This window comes from Sceloporus occidentalis, unplaced genomic scaffold (assembly GCF_023333645.1).
Source record: "Sceloporus occidentalis isolate IW3139 unplaced genomic scaffold, rSceOcc1.0.p SCAF_190, whole genome shotgun sequence".
Lineage (NCBI taxonomy): Eukaryota > Metazoa > Chordata > Lepidosauria > Squamata > Phrynosomatidae > Sceloporus > Sceloporus occidentalis.
In genome coordinates this window covers 816,159-838,283 of record NW_028317170.1, presented here as the reverse complement: position 1 = coordinate 838,283, position 22,125 = coordinate 816,159, and the positions used below count along the sequence as shown (strand labels likewise).

The 22,125-nt window shown below is 42.4% G+C and overlaps 2 protein-coding genes across 2 annotated transcripts in view; one reads left to right on the top strand and one right to left on the bottom strand.

Annotated features, from left to right (window-relative positions):
• Positions 1–8,452, bottom strand: part of LOC149278406 (choline transporter-like protein 5) — a 46,254-nt gene extending 37,802 nt beyond the window's left edge. Inside the window, exon 1 of the mRNA XM_089502020.1 lies at positions 8,305–8,452. Coding sequence (XP_089358146.1) covers positions 8,305–8,452 — 148 coding nt within the window. The remainder of the gene's footprint in view (positions 1–8,304) is intronic.
• Positions 8,453–14,038: 5,586 nt separating this feature from the next.
• On the top strand, positions 14,039–21,760 carry LOC149278405 (medium-chain specific acyl-CoA dehydrogenase, mitochondrial-like). Its single transcript, XM_089502019.1, has 12 exons — positions 14,039–14,062; positions 15,400–15,496; positions 16,577–16,674; positions 16,760–16,829; positions 16,916–17,016; positions 17,150–17,230; positions 17,956–18,086; positions 18,410–18,518; positions 19,347–19,487; positions 19,582–19,677; positions 20,203–20,451; positions 21,689–21,760. The coding sequence occupies exons 1-12, from the start codon at positions 14,039–14,041 to the stop codon at positions 21,758–21,760; spliced, it is 1,269 nt and encodes a 422-aa protein (XP_089358145.1).
• Positions 21,761–22,125: the final 365 nt, after the last annotated feature.

Genomic DNA, 22,125 nt, shown 5'->3' with positions numbered 1-22,125 from the left:
CTGTTTAGTTTCTCCAGTCCCTCTCCAAGCAGAATATATGTAACTATACTACAAAAAATTCAAAAAGCATTAAAAAAAAATAAATGTATTTTTGTGCTCTTCGGTATTAGATCCTGCTTCTTTTTTTTAACATAGACGTCCCTCTTACCCACAATGCTAGCAATCGAAGAGTTAAGCCTGCTATACCGACGTCGAGCCGTCTACCCAACACACAGAATGTGCCGAGACGGCAGCGGGGGCGACAGGCAAGGAAAAAAATAAAAAGTAAGAAAATCTTTATTAAGAGTGAGTTTGGATTATACAGAAAATGACTAATTTGTGACCTTTCCACCCCAAAAAAGTGAATGATCCTGAATTAGCAGCCAAATCCCGATTAATGCGTGAAAACTGATTGCTGGCGGAATCTTCCAGGTGCCGTCGCCTTATTAATTCTCTTCATTCTAATATCGGATCGTTAAAATGGAATAAAAAAATATGAAAAAATAGATAGTAATTTTGTGTGGTTTTATGCTGCATGTTAATTACATCTGGGGGGGGGGGTACCCCACTAAACAATCTATATTTACCCCTAATGGCTGAACCTAAATTATATATCATTAAATATAACGGAATCCTATTTATTACGGTTATTATGCCAGAACTTTCTTTACGTTAGAGGATGGCCGAAAAACTCCTATCACCCTCAGCCAGGAAGTAAAGCATTTAATAATACCTAGAAAACTAGTTTTGTTCCATTTTGGGTGCCTTTGGGTTGTAATTAGAAAGTAACCCTTTGTTTCAATAACCCATTTATGTCCTGTAGATCGTAAGATCCCGAGTGGCCCCCAAGGGCTGCTCTGATTTAAACATTTGGCTGCTTTTAATCTTTTTTTTTTTCATGTTCTACTTGCTATTCCACAAGGATCCACCAGGAGGTGTCGGATAACAAGAATATAAGGCAGCATTGAAACCCTAACTGGATCCTTTTTGGGCTCCTCATATTCTAAGATTATTCCGCAGGGAACGTTTATTTGTCATGTCACACTAATTAAGGCTCTCATAGGCTGTTGCCAGAAAAAAGGTTCCAAAATAAAGGCTCCATCATAAAAGATCTGTTTGGTCCAACAAGTCTCCCCGTGTCAAAGGGCCGACTTACACAAGAAGCGATGGGGGCATCTTATGGCCTGGGGGCCCCTAGTACTGCAGGAGCTGCAAGGGCCCTTGGCTACACCCCTGAGTTGAGGTTATATAGATAATAAATTGTACACTAGTTGGGCATGCTACGGGTTAATTAACTATTTAAAAACATTAAAAGCTCAATAAACCATCATTTTTTCCGGGTCTCAGATTTAATGATCTCTGAGGGTCCCGATTGGTGCTTTTATCCCTGCTGGAATCCCTGCTTGAACAAAGGTGACTCCATTCACAATATCTTTACCTCACTGACAAGTCACGGTTTCCATAACGACCAATATTAGAACCATTCAGATTGAGACGGTCGTCGTAGAACCTCGAGGCAGTTAAAGAGTCAGGTGGATGAGATCATCGAAGAATCCACTTTAACAGATTAAAATGTTAACACTTTAACCCGCTTCGGCCCCCTCGGCAGGCAGATAGTAGCCGGGATTTAATCCGCCGAACGGCCTCAGCAGCCTTTTATACCGACACGTCTGGGAATTGTTTGAATGACAGCGCGTGTCGGACAGAGAAGTGCATCGCTGCGAGCGGTGACATCATCACCCCAAGAATAGAGCGTGACTTCATCCGATGACTCCCTGAATACAGATTCACGGCTTAAAAAAAAAAAAAGCAGCCAATCCAACGGAATGATTGGCTGGAGATAAAATATATTATATGTACAGCACTACTGAATATGAAGGCGATATATAACACAATAAATAATAATATCTACGCAGAGAGACCAGGAAGCAACGTAATCGCCACCTCCTCCTTCACACCCCATTCCCTCAGTATTTGTATTTCACTCACCACTCAAGCAACTAAAGAGTTAAACCAAAGCCTGATATACGGTACATATATTAATTTACCCCAAAACATAAACCCGGAACCTGCCGGCAGATCGGTCCCATCCGGCCCCCGTCTACTCGCCCGTCTCTCCCGCTGTCTTTTCTGAATAGTGAAGAGGATTTGATCTTTGCATCGTTAAGACATTATATTAGGAGATGTAAAGATCAAGCTACATTCTGATGGCAACTATGCAGATGCTCCCAGAATCCACCATTCTTGCAACGATGGAAGATTCCGACTATATTAATAATGCAGATAAATAATCTAACATCTAGCAAATGTATAGATCAAATGTATAAATGTAGTTTTCAAGTCATTCTGAAAGTCCATAAATCCATAAAGTGGATATAAAATGTTTTTGGATATTCGTTCCTTCGGTGTTAGTGAACAGTGAGAGATTAGTAAGTGTGCGAGGCTCGCACCATCGTGTATAGCTCAAGGGGATCACTGATCATTCAGGCGATTATGGGAGGAGTTTAGCGTCGCTGATACTATGTATCTCTTAACGTTAACGTCGGTTATGAATCTGCGGATCTCATAGAAAGAATATTTCCACAGACTTTATTACCCAACATAAAATCTTCCAATCCGTCATAAAAAGCATTTAATTAATTGCCAGCTTTTTTATTTTATAGTGCAGAGTTTATCCTCTTTCTGTTAGCGGCGCTTCGAGGGAATTCACGGGGTTAAAGAGATAATAAAAGTAAAAATAACGTTTCATTATCTCCAGAAATACTGAGAAAAAGTGCAAAGGAAACATTTTTCCGTATGATAAAAATCCACGTTCCTCTCCGACCCAAAACATATAACGGCCCCTGTTATTATATTTATTTAGCTTGTTACATTATGATGTCATTCACCTCGTCAGAGCACACAGAGCTTCTCACAGCAACAAAAAAGGATAGAGCTTTATTTTATGCAGCAGACGGTAAAAATACATAAAGTCTACATTTTGGGAAGTTGCGATGAATATAAATAATTGGTATTTCTTAAAACCCTGATCTTCCTCCGATGTGTAACCATCAAACACATCGTCTACCGGATCTTTATTCGACAATCAAAAATATTCTGCAATATTCAACATTTGTATGATTCTCGCTCTGTTATCAGACCCCTGATCTACTAAACACCCCGACTCCTTATCATACTGCCTGTGGGGAGGAAAGATGGACATCAGGGAGGAGAAAGGGGCACAGGAATTTTGGGCACAAAGTGGGACTGGCAAAACTAAGCAGTGACACTCGGGAGATTATTGTATTATTGTATTTATTGACCACTAAAACCATCAATAAAACGGACAACTTGGCTCATGTGGACTTATGTTTCAGTATAGATGTAGACATTAAATTATATAATTATATAATACATTATTTATCCCATTATAAGTTACATTATATATTATATATCGCATTATATGTTACATTATATAATACATCATATATTACATTATGTTACATTATATATCACATTATTTATCACATTATATGTTAAATTATATATCATAATATCTTACATTATATATTATATATCGCATTATATTTTACATTATATATCATATTATATATTGCATTATATATTATATATCACATTATGTTACATTATTTATCACATTATATATTATATATCACATTATATGTTACATTATATATTATAATTCGCATTATATGTTACCTTATATATATTATATATCACATTATGTTACATTATAAATGATATATCGGATTATATTTTACCTTATATATTATATTATATATTACATTATATGTTACATTATTACATTATATATCAAGTCATATCTTATATTATATATCATATTATATATCGCATTATATATCGCATTATATGTTACATTATTTCACATTATATATTATATATCACATTATATGTTACATTATATATATCATATTATATATTACATTATATATTATATATCGCATTATATTTTACATTATTTATCACATTATATATTATAGATCACATTATATGTTACATTATATATTATATTTCACATTATATGTTACCTTATATATTATATATTACATTATTTGTTACATTATTACATTATATATCACATTATATACATGTAAATATTATGCTACATCGTATTTCCTTCAAAATAATAGTAAATCGTAAAACTGACAGTTTTCTGCCTCTAAAAACACTTCAAAAGTTAACTGATTTATTACCTTAACTGATCCCAAATACTCAGAAAGGCCGCGTTCTGCTGACGTTAGGACTTCACCGCTGGAAACGTACAATTATTTAAAATAAAAATGTCAAGTGCCGGGGAAAGCATGAAATAAGACAATATTTCTGGAAACTGACATTTGCCTCCTCGCGCCCCGCGGCTCGGCGGCTGTTTGATCGCACGGATTTAAGCTCAGTAATAAGAACATTTCTTTTCCTTCTGAGTTCCCGACTTTCCAAGAAAAATAAGGCATTTTGGTAAAATAATTTAAAAGAATGTTTTGTTTTCACAGCGCGGTTTAACGGCTTATTATTCCGGCTACGGGGACCGGTAAACTCCGCAGAGATTTTCAGCGGGTCGGCGCAGCTCAATTTTTGGGACTGGCAGGGGAGTCTCAGGTGCAACAGAAGAAGGTTATTTAGCATACTTCCCAAGTGTCCTGGCTTTTGCAGAACAGTCCTGATTCTCAGGCACTGTCCCGCTGTCCTGTGTAGATGCCCCGCTCTCACACTTTTGTGGGCAGCTGGGATCTTGGGCCGGTTGGTGAAACCGCCACTGACTTCATCTCCTCACAACGCTCTGGAGCATCCACTTCTGGGGACAACTTTCCCCCTCCCCACCTCCTGCCCCCCGACATAATTAATAGGGATACTGCTTCATTTCCCCCAATGAAACTTTCCAGCGGAGCTCCGGCTGCTTCGCTGGAACCCCGGTATATTATAATGGGGTATGTTCTAATGGGGTATATAATGACGGGGTATATAATGACGGGGTATATTATAATGACGGGGTATATTACAATGGGGTATATTATGACGGGGTATATTATAATGGGGTATATAATGACGGGGTATATAATGACGGGGTATATAATGACGGGGTATATTACAATGGGGTATATTATAATGGGGTATATAATGACGGGGTATATTATAATGGGGTATATAATGACGGGGTATATTATAATGGGGTATATAATGAGGGGGTAAATTATAATGGGGTATATAATGACGGGGTATATTATAATGGGGTATATTACAATGGGGTATATTATAATGGGGTATATAATGACGGGGTATATTATAATGGGGTATATAATGACGGGGTATATTATAATGGGGTATATAATGACGGGGTATATTATAATGGGGTATATAATGACGGGGTATATTATAATGGGGTATATAATGACGGGGTATATTATAATGGGGTATATTACAATGGGGTATATAATGACGGGGTATATTATAATGGGGTATATTACAATGGGGTATATTTTGAAGGGGTAACTCCTTTATAGCGGGATTATAACATCGCGTTCCGTGCTGTCCCCTCTAGGACTTATATATTTAAAGGGTGACTTTGTCACGGAATCGCTCTATTGTTACTTATTCTGCAGTTTTTTGTGTTAAACAAAGAGTGATTGTGTGTCCGCTGCGAATGTCACTCCGAGACCACAACGCCCCGAACAGAGAACAGAGAGCGGACTCGTAATAAATGTCACAATCATAATAGCTGCCGTTATACGCGGTTATTTCCCCCATATCTGCACGAGGACCCGGTCACTGCATATAATAACCGAGGGGGGGGGGCATTTTAAAGAGAAAGTTAAATGACTAAACTCAAGAACACTGCGGTGCAGATCGGCCCCATCCGGCCCCCATCTAGATTTCTCCTGCTGTAAAGATTCAAACCTTAATCAGTCGTTGGTCTCGTATTAGGTTCAGGAACCGTATGTCTATCATTAGTCAGAGAGTCTGGCTGGTTGATTAAGACTGAGGTATTCTATTGTTCCCCACAGACAGTATGATAAGGAGTTGGGGTGTTTGTCTAGTAGATATCTGGGGCAAAAACTACAACTAGGGTTAAAAAGAAAAATGTTTTTTAATCTGATATTAGTGATAAAGGATTTCCGGGGGTTTCACTTTAGAGGGTAAAATGCTTTTTTGCCATTTAATTGGTTTTCAATTAATTCTACCAAATGACGAGGAGCGAGCGGCTGCAGTTAATGGTTTGAATAAAATTAAACATTTTCTCAGACTAATTCCCCAAATCGCTGTCGCCGCCTCCTTATCATCCCGTTCTAGATCTCTCTTTTCTCATTAACTCCGGATTATTTCTTTCCTGTCACTTCCTCGGCAATTAATTAGTTTGTGTTTCTCTTTATTGTCTTATCGTTAAGCATTTAATCTCCTCTCCTGTCTGAATTACCTGTCTAATTCCTCCCCGGCTGCCATTGCGTCTCTCCGCATCCAATTAGCTGGGATCAGTGGGGAGAACCGAGCACCCCCTACCTCTAGAACCCTAGAAATGCAGGCCGGCGGTATGAAGGGACGCTCCGCTCTGATTGGCTGATCCACCCGCTGCACTAGTCGGACTGCCCCCGTTATCTGATAAGAAGATATTTGGGGTACGGCGCAGTCGCAGACCAGCCCTGTCTATAACGGGGGGTGCATAGAATAGGGGGGTCCGTGTAGGGAAGCTGAAAAGGATCCAGACATGGTGCAACTGCTGCATTTTATGTTTGTAGACACTGTTGTGTTTAATTTACCACCTGCCCCCTTGCCAGCCCTCCTCAGTTGCCTTGGTGATTGCATCATTTTGCCCTAGAATTCCTCCTTAGACGAAGCACACCCGAGTATCCGTGACGATAACCCCTCTGGTCATCTGAGGACATCCTGAAAGCTCCCGCTGTTGGGGGGAACCCGGGGGTGGACTGTATGGAGTATACACATTGTAGATGCTTTCTGCGTCGGAAGCAGTCCTGGCATTTGAAGAGTTAAGAGCAGCCGGAGTGATTTGTTATTACGCTGCCCCCCCCCCCCGTCACCCCTCCCTTATTGTTATTAAAGTTATTGATCAGTTAACCCCGTGTGACCCTCTAAGCCGCCACGCGGGGGATCTGCAGACGCAGGTCACGTAAGGACAGCATTGGGCAGAAATTCAGTCATTTACAGCAATTCACACGCCGGGCCGGCAGGTTGGGTCACGCGTGTTCTCCCCGTGAACGTGTCCACCCAGAAATAGCCGGCTAATTCACACTTACCCCCCGAGTGTCACGGAGGTTACCCGGGTAACAGGCGTGACGCCAACGTGCTTCACCATCAGTGCAACAACGGGGGTTAAAGCTTCTGTCCCACTAACACAAAACATTCATCTGTGGCTCTAGCCTGTTAAAGGACCCCTCGGCCCCCAACACATCACCTGCAACAGCTGGGGGAGGGGAGAAGGGACAAATTAATGGGGGGGGGTTACTGCAAATACCCCCCATGCATTCTGAGGGGGGAATCTCAGCGATAACGTGCATTGAAGTGCAAATAAACCTGACCAGATCTGTCGTTTTATTGTTTCCTGTAAAAGTTGAATCACATAAAAACTACACAGAAACTTTTAACACTTTTTCTAGTTTCTATGGCAACAACCCCGGAATATCAGGGTGAGAAGCAGGCGTTCTGTGATAGTCGAGAACAATATTTATATCTCAGCATTTACAGCGTCTGGAATCAGCACTAAAAAAGGCCGTTAGGCTTTGTGTAAAGAGGCATTCTGGTGCTGAATGAGGCAGTAACCATGGCAACCAACTTTGCATCTGAATTCAGCAATAATAATAATATAAAAATGATAATAATATAATAATAATAATAATGTTATTGCTGCTCAAATGCATATTAAATATAAATGAGCCGCCTCTGAGGATTGCAACTCACATCATCCCCATCATCCATGCCAAGCATAATGAGAATTGAAGTCCTCTATAGCCCATTATATACACAGAATGAGCTGTACCCCTGCCCACAGTATACACTAGGTGAGCTGTACCCCTGCCCACAGTATACACTGGGTGAGCTGTACCCCTGCCCACAGTATACACTGGGTGAGCTGTACCCCTGCCCACAGTATACACTGAACCCCAAATCTTGCTGCCTACCCAACATTATTGAATCCACCCGGTTCCACCTCCGTTTATCTCAGGACCCGTCCAACTACCCCTGAACCCCACAATCTGCCCCGAAATGCCTCCTCCCCATAAATGACATGACAGCCCCGCTGTACCCCGCATCCTTCTCCCCAGCCCCGCACCCAGATCCCCCGGGCAGCCCCCGACTCACCGTAGGCCGGGCTGGGGGGCTCCCTGGGGCTCATACTGCCGCTCAGGGCTCCGGCTCTTCCCGCATGGGGGTCCCGGGCTGTGTGTGCACCGAACGGGGGTGGGAGGGGGAGGGACTGACCGGAGAGGGGGCGGGGACTCGGTGACATCGAGCGTGTGTGATACAGACTGTGTGATACAGTGTGTGTGTGTGTGTGTGTGATACAGTGTGTAATACAGTGTGTGTGATACAGTGTGTGTGATAGTGTGTGATACAGTGTGTGATACAGTGTGTGTGATAGTGTGTGATACAGTGTGTGATACAGTGTTGGATATAGAGTGTGTGATACAGTGTGGGATATAGAATGTGTGATACAGTGTGTGTGATACAGTGTGTGTGATAGTGTGTGATACAGTGTGTGATACAGTGTTGGATATAGAGTGTGTGATACAGTGTGGGATATAGAATGTGTGATACAGTGTGTGTGATACAGTGTGTGTGTGATACAGAGTATGTGATACAATGTGTGTGATAGTGTGTGATACAGTGTGTGTGATACAGTGTGTGATACAGATGGTGGGATACAAAGTGTGTGAAAGTGTGTTACACAGTGTGGGTGGTACAGTGTGTGTGATACAGTGTGTAATATAGAGTGTGATACAGTGTGTATCAGTGCATTTTATATAAACCTCTCCCTAATACTTTCGAATAAAAAAACTCCCAACATCTCCTTAACTCCCAATATATATCTTAGAGAAAGCAAAGTGTGAGCCAAGGGGTTAATGTATCGCCGGTCGGTATTTAATACCTAAAATGATGAAAAAAGGTAAAGATTGTTATGATTAAAGAATTAGGTAAATTCTGGTACAGCCGCCTTTAACGCAAACTAACTGGTAACCCATCTCATTATTAACAGACGCACCGCAGATTGCGACAAAATTACCACTTCTGTTACTTATTGAAAAAAACGAGGAAGTTTATGTTGGTAGAATGGGTCTGAAACACACAGATTGTGTAACACAAAGTGTACCAACGGGTCGTTGAGCAACGAGCAGCGAGGATCCGGATCAGCACCGGACAGAAGAATTGCTTCAGGTGTCACTGGCTTGTTGTGGAACAGATGATTGCGTAACACAGCATCTCACGTGAAATGTGAGCCACCGACAGCTTTACCTACGGAAAAATACCGGACAACGGGGCCGGTCCTGGCTTCAGGCAGCTGTCTGGGGAGCCCTAAATCACAGGGACGCTGCGCAGCGACAGATCCATCCCAAGGATACAGGTCAAAAGTGGTGGCAGACCCAGCTCTTTCTTCAGCCAAGTTCGCTGTGTCCCTCTCTCCTCCCCTGATACCCCTCTACCCTCTACTTATGCCCCTCTCTCCTCCCCTGATGTCCCTCTCTCCTCCCCTGATGCCCCTCTTTTCTAGGAGGTCAGAATGTTTGCTGGGTATGAGGGTATCGCAGGGTTCTACTGCCCAAAATAGTTCTGTGAGGCACTATCTGTTATGCCCTCTATACCTGTTGTACAGCTCTACGGTATATGATGGTGCTATATAAATTAATAATACTACAATGCTTTGCGTTGGGATACGATTCTTCATGAATTATGATTTCAATTAAAAATGTATAAAATGGGCATCTGTTCGTTCCGAATCCTGCGCAATGGATATTCCGATATCTCAGAACTCATTGTCATTTCCAAGCTGCTAACATTTAGTCATCATAAAGAAACTAAAACAATTATAATAGGAGTTACGAGCTTTCGGGCCGTTTTTTTTTCCGCTCGGTGCTGTGGATGCCGAGAAGGAAATTAGGAAGCTAAAATATATACGAATTTGGCTGTAATTTATTGTAAATATATGTATGTATTTTGCTTTTGTTATTTAGCATTCATTTATTTCTAAATGTTTGTTTCATATGATTATTTGCCTTAAAAAAAACAGACCTCAAAAGTCTCCTTTTCTGCAGTAAAACAGTTTAAGAGTTCACTAGAAAAGTAAATAAGTAATCACAGATACCATTTAAATGCAGATCATATACACTATACCATCAAGTTCAACCCTTCTACTTAAACTTCCTATTCTTGATCCAAAAGAAGGCAAAACATTTATATAATGTATATCGGCCCCGCATATATTTATATAATGTATATCGGCCCTGCATATATTTATATAATGTATATCGGCCCCCCATATATTTATATAATGTATATCCTCCCGCATATAATTATATAATGTATATCGGCCCCGCATATATTTATATAATGTATATCGGCCCTGCATATATTTATATAATGTATATCGGCCCCCCATATATTTATATAATGTATATCCTCCCGCATATAATTATATAATGTATATCGGCCCCGCATATAATTATATAATGTATATCGGCCCCGCATATAATTATATAATGTATATCGGCCCCACATATATTTATATAATGTATATCGGCCCTGCATATATTTATATAATGTTATCATATCCCCTCTAAGAGGCCATTTTTCCAGTGTATATAATTTTAACTTAAAATTGGCCCTTGCAGCTGCTTGCTGGCATTGTGCACACTGTTGCCAAGTCTGTCGTCTACCATTATTCCTAAATCCTCCTCATTGGTAGTTTTCCCCAGAAATATTCCATTCATAGTATAGAATGCATTTTACCATAATTTATAACTTTGCAATTATCTGTGTTCCCTGTTGTGCTGAATGCAGGAGCTGCCATCTTGCTGCCCCGTCACGGGGTATAAATTGCCCGTCGCCCTGAGATATCTGTGATAATAGCGTTACGGAGGGACCTGCGCGGCTGGAAACAATCTCTACCGCTAGCGGCTCATGCGCCGTCCACTAAAACAACGCGGGGAGAGAACAGGAAGCGGCTTACAACTTCCTGCTCGGGCTGACGGGAGGGAGAGATTCTCCTCAATGTAGCAATTTGTCTCCTTTCTATCATTATATTTTTTTCCACCAGAAACCTGTTGCCTTAGAATAATCTTACTGGGGGCCTAATGGAATTTGAGACCCTTCATACAGGACATGGCATGACGCATGCGCTAAACACAAAACCAGAATTAGTGAAATGGATAAAAAAAACAACACAAAATTAGTGAATTGAGGGAAAAATGCCTCTATGTTTACATTGTTTCACCTGCTAATACATACAGCCCCTTGTCATTTATCGCTGGGCTTGGGGTAACCTGGAACTTGGTCTGAATTCCCAGCTTTATTTAATCTCTTTTCATGTGACATAAGCGGGTGACATCATAGATCCGTATCCCAAAGCTGACACTTCATACGGATGCAAATTGTGGCTCAGAGGGGACCGAGGACCGTAGCGCTGAATAAATAAGAATCCTTACGAGGAGTAATCCGCTCTCCAAACAGAGAAGCTGGAGAATCGCCCGTCGGGAGCAGAATCTGGAAACGAACGGCGGCCCGAACTAAACCGACGGATTAATGAGTGCTCCACGCCGCGCATGAGTGACTCGCAACTCCGCTGCTCACGGAACAATCTCCGCTTCTGGAAACACAGCGGCTGCTCTCTTTAAGATGAAATCCACGTTTCCCGCGCTGTGAGGTATCTACAGATTGGGAAGATAAACTGCAGACCCACTAAAACATCCAAAGATCCCTCTAATCAACCGTGCAAGCCTTTCCCTAGAGAGAGATAGACAGACAGATAGATAATGATAGATAGACAGATAGACAGACATAGATCATGATAGATAGATAGATAGATAGATAGATAGATAGATAGATAGATGATAGATAGATAGACAGACATAGATCATGATAGATAGATAGATAGATAGATAGATAGATAGATAGATAGATAGATAGATGATAGATAGATAGACAGACATAGATCATGATAGATAGATAGATAGATAGATAGATAGATAGATAGATAGATAGATGATAGATAGATAGATAGATAGATAGATAGATGATAGATAGATAGATAGATAGATAGATAGATAATGATAGACAGATAGACAGACATAGATCATGATAGATAGACGGATAGATAGATAGATAGATAGATAGATAGATAGATAGATAATGATAGACAGATAGACAGACACAGATCATGATAGATAGATAGATAGATGGATAGATAGATAGATAGACCGCTGATCGCTAAAGCATCTGTATAAAGATATATTAGAGAGGGTTTTGGACGCATTTATTTTTTTATTGGAGTGACAGAATGAGGCTTCTGTGTCCTCTCCTAGATGTCTGCCGACCCAATGCATGCACAGGACGTGTGAAGACAGAGGGCGGAGGAAACAAAGGCAGACGTTTCATCTTCTAACTAAAAATCTTTTTGAAAAATGAATTCATTAAGTTGACAAAATGCAAAATTGACAAAAATGTGCATTTTTCTGTAAAATGGGAACAAGTATCATTTTAAGCTTTTATCAGCCACCAATAAAATAACAGATTTGTGTTTGTCAGAAATGTAAGTTTATAAAAAGTGAATTTAAAATTAAAAAAAATCAATGCTGTTAAAATAAAAATATCTGAATTTGTTTGGGAGAAGAAAGAATCAGAATTAGGAATAGAATGGGTTAAATGTAAAACTTTTAAAAACATTTTCCAGTGTTTTATTTCATTGCCGCGCATCATCTGCCATAATTTTATCTCAGCCTCAGTTTTGTCTTGTATGATGTCATACGGAAAAATGTTTCTGCTAATGATCAATTTACATCATTTTAATAATCACCAAATCTATTATTTTATTATTATTTTAATTATTTACAGTCGAGGTTATAAAGAGTTTCAGGGCTTTTTTTTATTAATTTCGATAGAAATATTGAGGACTGTTTTTTCAAAAAATATTTTTGTATCTTCCAAATAATCTAGTTGCCGTAGCAACTGTAATATCAAATAAAGCAGCGGAATGCATTTCTTTTATATGGATTGAATGGGATTTCTGATACAGAAGCTAATATTTCGAATAGTTTGCGAAGGGCTCGGCAGATCCGGCACAAAGCGCCGAATGAGAAACTTATCCCCAAATAATTGCCGCACAATTTAACCAATTCGGTTTTGGATCCAATAAAATAGATAAAATATATTATAATTATAATAGATATTATATGATATATATATATATATATAAATATATATTTTTATCAGCATCAAAATATTGGTGTATTAGAAATGGCTTCTCAGCCTCCTGATCCATTGGGCAAGCGCCAGATAGTTTTGGGCACTAAAACACATTGTGACCAATTTCTGCGCTATTATCATGATTAACCCCGTCCTGCAGAGGCTTGGACAGCATATCTTTACAAGGGTTAATAGAATTTCTTCTAGTGCATCTTGCATTATATTCCATGTTTAAACATGAGCTGCCCCCATTAAGGGGTCATTAGACCAAAAAGGAGGCACCATTGTTTTTGGCTAGGTGTTTTGGGGCAGAATGTATTTTGGGGACGGGGCAGAATGTGTTTTGGGGCAGAATATATTTCGGGGCCGGGGCAGAATGTGTTTTGGGGCTGGGGGTATAATATGTCTCTCATTCATTCTATCGCTTTGTTTGCTGTATGTCCCACATTGACCCACAGCCTGGTCCCAGACTGTCAGCTCCTTTTCCCAGACTGCTTACTCCCCTCCCCCCAGCAGGCGGCAGCACTGAGCCGACAGCCTGTGCCAAGAGCCCAGACAGCGGCGCGCAGCAACAGGCTGTCGCGGCGCTGTGACGTCAGAGCCTTAGTAAGCGGAGTTTGAAGCCAGTGCAGAGGGCGTCATGTCGGCTCTGAGGGCGCACAGGGTAAGCAGGGCTCCGAGGGGTCCTTTGGGGTGTAAACCGGCGAGAAGTAGCTGAAGATACCTCAGGGTTTTGGAGGGGACACTTTGAGCCTCCAGATACTCGGGGCCTTAACCCCTGTCATGCTGTGACCACAGCCGAGTGCCATGGTGTGAGAGTCTGACAGCTAGCTGCTGGCTGGGAGTGGTGAGCCTTTCATACCATCGGTCGGCAACCTGCGGTTCGAGTTATACTGTTACCGACAGGTTGTGGAGGGTAAATCTTCATGTCATGACCCCTGGGCCCCTAATGCCCGGGGCCAGCATCTGATCAGAGCCCCGACGCCCCACCATAGACTCACAACAGTGAAATGAAACCTGACCCTGCCTTGTAGCAAAGGGAGCCGCTCCACAAACTAGGGCAAAGGTGAGCGGCAGAGCGTCTGCGTGACGTCGGGAATAATATAGCCCTTTACATAACTATTAACCCTTTAAGCTCCAATGCATCTGCTACTGTGTTATTTAATTGCACCAATAGGTACGCTCCTTTCCCATTATCGTGCTCTTGGTTTCCATGGTGACTTTTCCCGTTCACTAGTTTGCAATCATAATTTCTTTTAAAACTTATTTCCTGATGCATTCCAGGGGTTTCTGCGGTTGATTTTTTTTTTTTAACTTCCATTACAAAGTAGTATTTCGGAACTGGACCCGTGGGGTGAGTGGGGCAAACGTGGAATGTGTACCCATCAGACCCCCGGCTCGGGGCTTTTTTGAAATTCCATTTTAAAAATGTGTTATTTGAGTTGGCGGTCTGGGGTTAACAGTGACTGGGTTTGTGATGAAAGGCCCCAGGAGCAAAAAAAAAATAGTGACAGTGCTTCTGGGCATTGCAGAAAAAATATATATATTAACCCCCTAAAACCACTGTCTATTTGGGTCTTAGAAGCCTAGAATTTTCCAGGAGATCAAAGGGAGAGAACGACGATTTTACCCCGAGCCGGGAGATTCTATGGAGAGAACGGCTTTTATGTAGAGACCCAGAACCCGCCGGCAGGTCGGCCCCATCCGGCCCACGTCTAGTCGCCCGTTTCTCCTGCTGTAAAGACTCAAACCTTAATCAGTCGTTCGCCTCGTCTTAGATTCAGGAGCCGTATGTCTATCCCATGCATGTTTAATCCCCTCACTGTATTACCTACTACCACTTCTGCTGGGAGGCTGCTCCGCTTCTCTACCACCCTCTCAGTAAAGTAAAACTTCCTTCCGTTCCATCGAATGCTCTGACCATCTGGTTTTGTTGGAATCTCTGGTTCTTGTAACATTGGGCAGTAAATCTCAGCGTCTGATATATTGATTATTTTGCAGGTGCTGCAGCACATCGCACGGCGCGGCTGGAGGGCGCAGTCCACCTCCCCCCATGCAGCGGCTTCCTCCTTGCCGGCCGCGCAGGGGTTTAGCTTTGGTAAGTGAGAGATCGCACTTTCTGTTATGAGCAGATTGTTGGCAGAAGGGAAGGATGTATAATTAGCCGCGCGGCGACACGGGGAGGGGGGGGGGGTGATCTGGACGGAATTTGGCAGATCTTCGCATACCTCCCAACTACCCCCCTCCATACTCATACCTCCCAACTGACCCTCCCCAGCAAAATGCGCAGTATGCATTCACTAAAGAATGACATTGAGACCAGAGGATTGCGGTCCTGAATCCTGCTGGGCTCTACCTCTGTCCAGAGAAGTAGGATAGAGTGCAAAATCAGGACTGTCCCATAGAAATTGGGACAGTTGGGAGACCTAAATACCTTTCCCTGAGGCTGTATTAAACACGCCAACGTTAGATAACGCGATGTACACATGAAGAAATCCGTGACACCTGACTGTAACTAAGAGCCGTACAGTATCTTAAATGTCTGGTGACCTTTTTTATTATCACACGGAGTCACATGGAGAAGCAAATATTTGTCTTATTTAATACTGGGAACTTATTATTATTTATGCGAGGCGCCATTTTATCATATGGGTCATGTGATCTTCCCGGCTCAGACACCGCACTGATCTGATTTAACAAAGGACAGGAGGGAAGTTTATTTGAAAACTAAGAGAAAAGTTACAACAAGAGACCGGAATCTAACACTAGAGAGGTCAGAGACTGAGATGGAAGGAAGGAAGTTTTATTTTACTGAGAGGGTGGTAGATAAGTGGAACAGCCTCCTAGCCGAGGTTGTAGAGGGTAATACAGTGAGGGTATTAAACATGCATGGGATAGACATACGGCTCCTGAATCTAAGACGAGACCAACGACTGATTAAGGTTTGAATCTTTACAGCAGGAGAAACGGGCGACTAGACGGGGGGCCGATTTCTGCTAATCGGAGGCACAGGGTAGTATGATAATAGTATGATGAGGACATGGTGTGTTTACCTGGTATGTTGGGTAAAACTATAGGCGCCCATCACATGCATCTTGAAAACATATTTTTTTCTCTCAATACAATGTTTTATTATATTTGATATCTAATAATATATGTATTTTTTTATTATTATCAGAACTCAGCGAGCAGCAGAAGGAGTTTCAGGCCACGGCTCGGAAATTCGCCCGAGAAGAGATTATCCCGGTTGCTTCTCATTATGACAAAACAGGGGAGGTGAGCGGTTTATACGGCGTCTCCGGCGTTAAGTCGTTCAAACGCGTGATTGTAGCTGAATCGTTAACGTCCTTCTCCCTTCTAGTATCCGGTGCCTATCATTAAGCGCGCCTGGGAGCTCGGCTTGATGAACGGACATATCCCAGAGCACTGCGGTAAGTGTGCTCGGCGCTGTGCGGCGCGGTCCTGGTAAGAGGTCCTTTTGAGCAGTTTAGTGATTGTTGGTTTCCCGCGGCTGCAGGTGGGCTTAACCTGGGGATTTTCGACACGTGTCTCATCACCGAAGAGATCGCTTATGGATGCACCGGGATCCAGACGGCCATCGAAGCCAACTCTCTAGGGGTCAGTACTTTGACACGTCGCCCTCCCCGCATACTTAATGTCATTTTTTTTTTTAGCTGATCTAAAAATCAGTTTTATTTGTATGAACAAATATTAAGTCTGCGCTTTTAAGTATTACTGTTTGCTTTTCTAGCAAATGCCGGTTATATTGGCAGGAAACGAAGCACAGCAAAAGAAATACCTGGGGAGGATGACGGAAGAACCGTTAATGTGTGTAAGTGATTCCAGCAACATCTGCTTTGTGATCAGTGATGACGCGGGGGTCTTCATTAATTCATTAGTCGTTATCGCCATAGCAATCATTGGAAGGGTGCAGGGGCGTATTGGGGGATATGGCGGTAAGACCACCTTTCAGACTTTGCATCACCCAAGAAATTAATGGGTTAATTAGGTTAATTAGTTAATACCTGGTTTAGATCTGATCAGGAGGACCCATCAGTGTCTGCAGAGTAAAGAACCAAAAGGGGATAGTCGGAGATAAAAAAAACTCTCCGCATTTGGGGGCACCTGAGAGGGGGGGGGGGGGGCGAAATCTTCTGGGGCAAAAAAATCCATACTTGAATGTTGTCAACAGAAGAAAGTTTATTGTAACATCTTAACACAAGCAAACAAAGCATTAAAGAATCAAACCGGATACGAGGCTCAAGATATTATAAAATATCAGGAAAGGTTTGAAATATATATTATTTTAACCAGACGCCTCTCGGGATTAACTGATTTGCCTTCAGACACCCCAGGTTTATGAGATGGTTCCTTTAGAGTATTTTTAGTCCCAACTCTTTATAAACTACTTAAAGGTTCCCCCTAGAAAACCAGCCTTCAAAAATGGGACGTTGTAGCAAAGTTTGTCTCCCGTTTTATGCCCAGGACTCTGTATGATTGAGTAGCACCTCTGGGTGCGCAGGGTTCGCTGTATAAGCTTTTATCTTTGTCCTCCAGGCTTATTGTGTAACAGAACCAGGGGCCGGCTCGGACGTGGCAGGATTAAAGACCAAGGCGGAGAAGAAGGGCAACGAATATGTAATCAACGGCCAGAAGATGTGGATCACGAATGGCGGCAAAGCCAACTGGTACGATCGTTATTCACCGTTACCGTTTATATGTATGTAGACCCTTCACAGTCAGGTGTTTTTTTGCAATTCTCACAAATTTAGCCCCAATAAAATCTTGTCATTGACGTGTAACATTATGGGGCAGATTTATGTACGATTCTGTAGCAAGTGATCTAAGGGAGACAAACCTGTCTGAAAGTCTTGTATTAATACATCCCTCCCAGTCCCCACCAGTGTCCTGTACTGGAGACTTCCCCATTTACCATGTGTGTTTGGATTCAGATAAAGAGCGATGGAACGCGTGCTTATCCTGCGTCTCCGCTCACTGTCGCCTTCCGTAGGTATTTTCTTCTGGCGCGCACCAACCCCGACCCCAAGGCGTCCGCGGGAAAGGCTTTCACCGGATTTATTGTAGAGGCAGATAGCCCCGGCATACAGATAGGGCGGAAGGTAGGTGGTCCGGATAATGTAATCGATGGGTTGATACAGGCCAACGATCCCTGTATTCCGGGGCATTATGGGAACCGTCAGAAATCAGAACTGCCCTAGTACGTTGTGTTTTGTTCTTTATAAGATCTTTGTTCTGTGAATATTGTATGGATTTGCACCCAAAGCTGGCCCAAAGAGACCAAATGATATGATCCCTGTAGGTAATTTTTTGCGATGCCCGATCCCGGCCCCATAGACCACGTATGAAGCTGTGTCGGCAGGTTTTATATTTGAGAACAAACACACAATTGTGACTGTTTTATTCCCATAATGCATTGTTACATTATGGTGGTAATTACATAAAAATAACACTTAAGCCGTTCTACACACACAGAATAAAGTTCAGGATTTGGGAACTACCAAAAGATTATCGTTATAATCTGCTGTAATTAAGTAAAAACGAGCCACTTTTATGTTTTTGCTGAAGTTTCGGGCGGTTATCCGTTGTATGCGCCGCGTCTCAGAGAAAGCTTTACGCATCTCCGCAAAGTGTCCGTCTGATAGGAAGCTGTAGATTTATTCATCTTTCAAAGTGCAGCCGCCTTCCTCTGGTTTATGATTCTGGAGGAACGTTTCTCCGGTTACATCTTCAGCTGGGATTCCCGACCCGAACGCCGATTGCCCAGCGGGATACGTTTGTAGCCGTTTCAGTAACGGCGTCTGGATAGGATGCAGAGCGACTAATAGAGCCGGGATGTATTTCTAAATATTTTCCTTTTGGGGCAAAATGTCATGTTTTCTCTGCAGATTTATAGGGATTCACTGGTTTTCTTCTGTCTCTGAATCCAGGAGCAGAACATGGGCCAGCGCTGCTCGGACACCAGAGGAATTGTTTTCGAGGATGTGAGGGTCCCCGTGGAAAACGTCTTGATCGGAGAAGGAGCCGGATTTAAGATCGCCATGGGTGCCTTTGATAAGACAAGACCCCCGGTAAGAGGTGTTTGGTTGTAAAATAATAAAAAAAAAAACCTTTTCCGCTTACGAATGTGCCCGGTGACTTTTTATTTCCTCCCCTGTACCGCAGGTTGCCGCGGGTGCCGTAGGCTTAGCTCAGAGGGCTCTGGATGAAGCCACCAAATACTCCCTAGAAAGAAAGACCTTCGGAAAACTGATTGCCGAGGTAATTGCCATTTGTGCTGCTGAATTTTTTAAAATTACGTTAATGCAGCTTTTTTTGTCGGGCCCCATCCGGCCCCCGTCTAGTCGCCCGTTTCTCCTGCTGTAAAGACTCAAACCTTAATCAGTCGTTGGTCTCGTCTTAGATTCAGGAGCCGTATGTCTATCCCATGCATGTTTAATGCCCTCCCTGTATTACCCTCTACCACTTCTGCTGGGAGGCTGTTCCACTTACTTCTCACCCTCTTAGTAACGTAAATCTTCCTTCCATTACATCTAAGCCTTAAATCCTCTATTTTTAGATTCCGGCCTCTTCTAACATTTCTCCTCTTTTTCAATTAAACTTCCCTCCTGTCTTTTGCTCTGAACTGAGCCCGACCAGCGACCCTGGTTATTTCTGTCTGTAGGTATACCGGTGTGCGCACGCTCATCCGCTGTCAGTAGGAGATAACTGGAAAAGTCTATTTTATTATTTTTAGTGTTTTTAAAATCTATTAAATGTAATATTTCCGTTTCCTGCGTATTTCAGCACCAAGCGGTGTCCTTCCTGCTGGCAGAGATGGCCATGAAAGTGGAGCTCGCCAGGTTAGCGTATCAGAGAGCCGCCTGGGAAGTGGATTGTGGCAAAAGGAACACGTATTACGCGTCCATCGCCAAGGCCTTCGCCGGGGACATCGCCAACCAAGTGGCTTCCGACGCCGTCCAGGTGTTTGGGGGAAACGGCTTTAACAGCGAATATCCTGTGGAAAAGCTCATGAGAGACGCAAAGATCTACCAGGTACGTGCGGCCGGCACCAAATATTTAACTCTGACCTCGAGGTTATAAAGGGTCTTCTATGCACAGCTGGGTCAGGAAGTAGGAGGTTAGAGAGGAGCGGAGAAAACACTGCAGGAGGAGCTTAAATCCCAGTGCAGAAACTTACATTTCTTGTATTTTTTTAGTTTTAAGATAATTCTACTATAATTCCAAGAGCTAATGCTGGCTGGAGTTTTATACAGATATTTGCATGAGATCTTTGGTAAATATAGTGTTTTGCATGATGTCATCAGGACCTGCTGTCCTGTAATATTAGTCTAATGATGTCATATACATCATGACTCAAACCTCTCCTTCATCCCTCACATTCAGTCCCTCGCCAGATCCTGCCGCTTGCACCTAAAAAACATCTCTCGTATCCGCCCATTCCTCACCCAAGAATCCACAAAAACCCTGGTTCATTCACTTATCATTTCCCGTCTTGACTACTGCAACACTCTTCTGGTTGGCACTCCACTGTCTCGACTCTCTCCTCTACAGTCTATCCTTAATGCGGCTGCTAGGCTCATCTTCCTTGCACGTCGCTCCTCTTCTGCTTCCCCCCTCTGTGAAACCCTCCACTGGCTCCCAGTTACCTTTAGAATCAAATTTAAGATCCTGGTACTGACATATAAGGCCATCCATAATACTGCTCCCCAATAATACCCCCCATAATACTGCTCCTCCGTACATTTCTGACCTCATTAGCAAATACTCTCCTACTCGATCCCTACGTTCCTCCCATGGGCTAAGGCTCTCCTCCTCACTCATCACCTCTTCCTTTTCCCGTCTACAAGATTTCACTCGAGCTGCCCCATATCTCTGGAATCTTCTCCCAAGGAACCTTCAGCATTCTCCCTCCCTCCCAACTTTCAAGAAACATCTAAAAACCCACTTCTTCAGAGAAGCCACAACCATCTTAGCTGCTAGAACTTCCTTGTCATCGATACAACCCCCACCATACCTCTCACCCTTTCTCTATGCCTTATGTTTGTCACCCCATTTCCCTCTAGATTGTAAGCTTGCGAGCAGGGCTCTCTCCACCAAATGTATCGGTTTGTCTTAGTCTGTCAATTCTTGTCTTGTCATATCCCTTGAATTTATGGATTGTATTAAGCGCTGCGTAAACTGTTGGCGCTATATAAATAAAGGATAATAATAATAATAATAATATACGAGGCAGGCAGAACTGAAAATTTGCTGTCTTTCTTTTTTTCAGATCTACGAAGGCACGGCACAGATACAAAGACTTATCATCGCACGAGAACACCTGGGCAGGTTCAAAGAATGAATAAACCCCTCTGTAGCATTAATTACCCCATCACCAAAAAAAAAAACCACCTGTGACCGCTTTTTGGGTGTTCTAGGTAATAAGCGCCTCTCTCGGCAGAATTATTTCTTTCTCTGGATGACTGAATTCTCCAATAAGTAGCAGCGATAGGTAATCACTTCTGGCATCTGAGGGGTTAATGCCACTTTGTAGAGATGTATGTTGCGGTCGGAGAGAAGTGCCTGTAATTTACCGATTATCTATGCAATATACACAAAGGAATGTTTCTGTGGACTCCGCTTAACCTGTGATTTCCAAAAATAATAAATTCCGTCCAAGAAATTCCGCCTGAATATAAATAAAAAAATTTTAAGATCTCGTGTAAA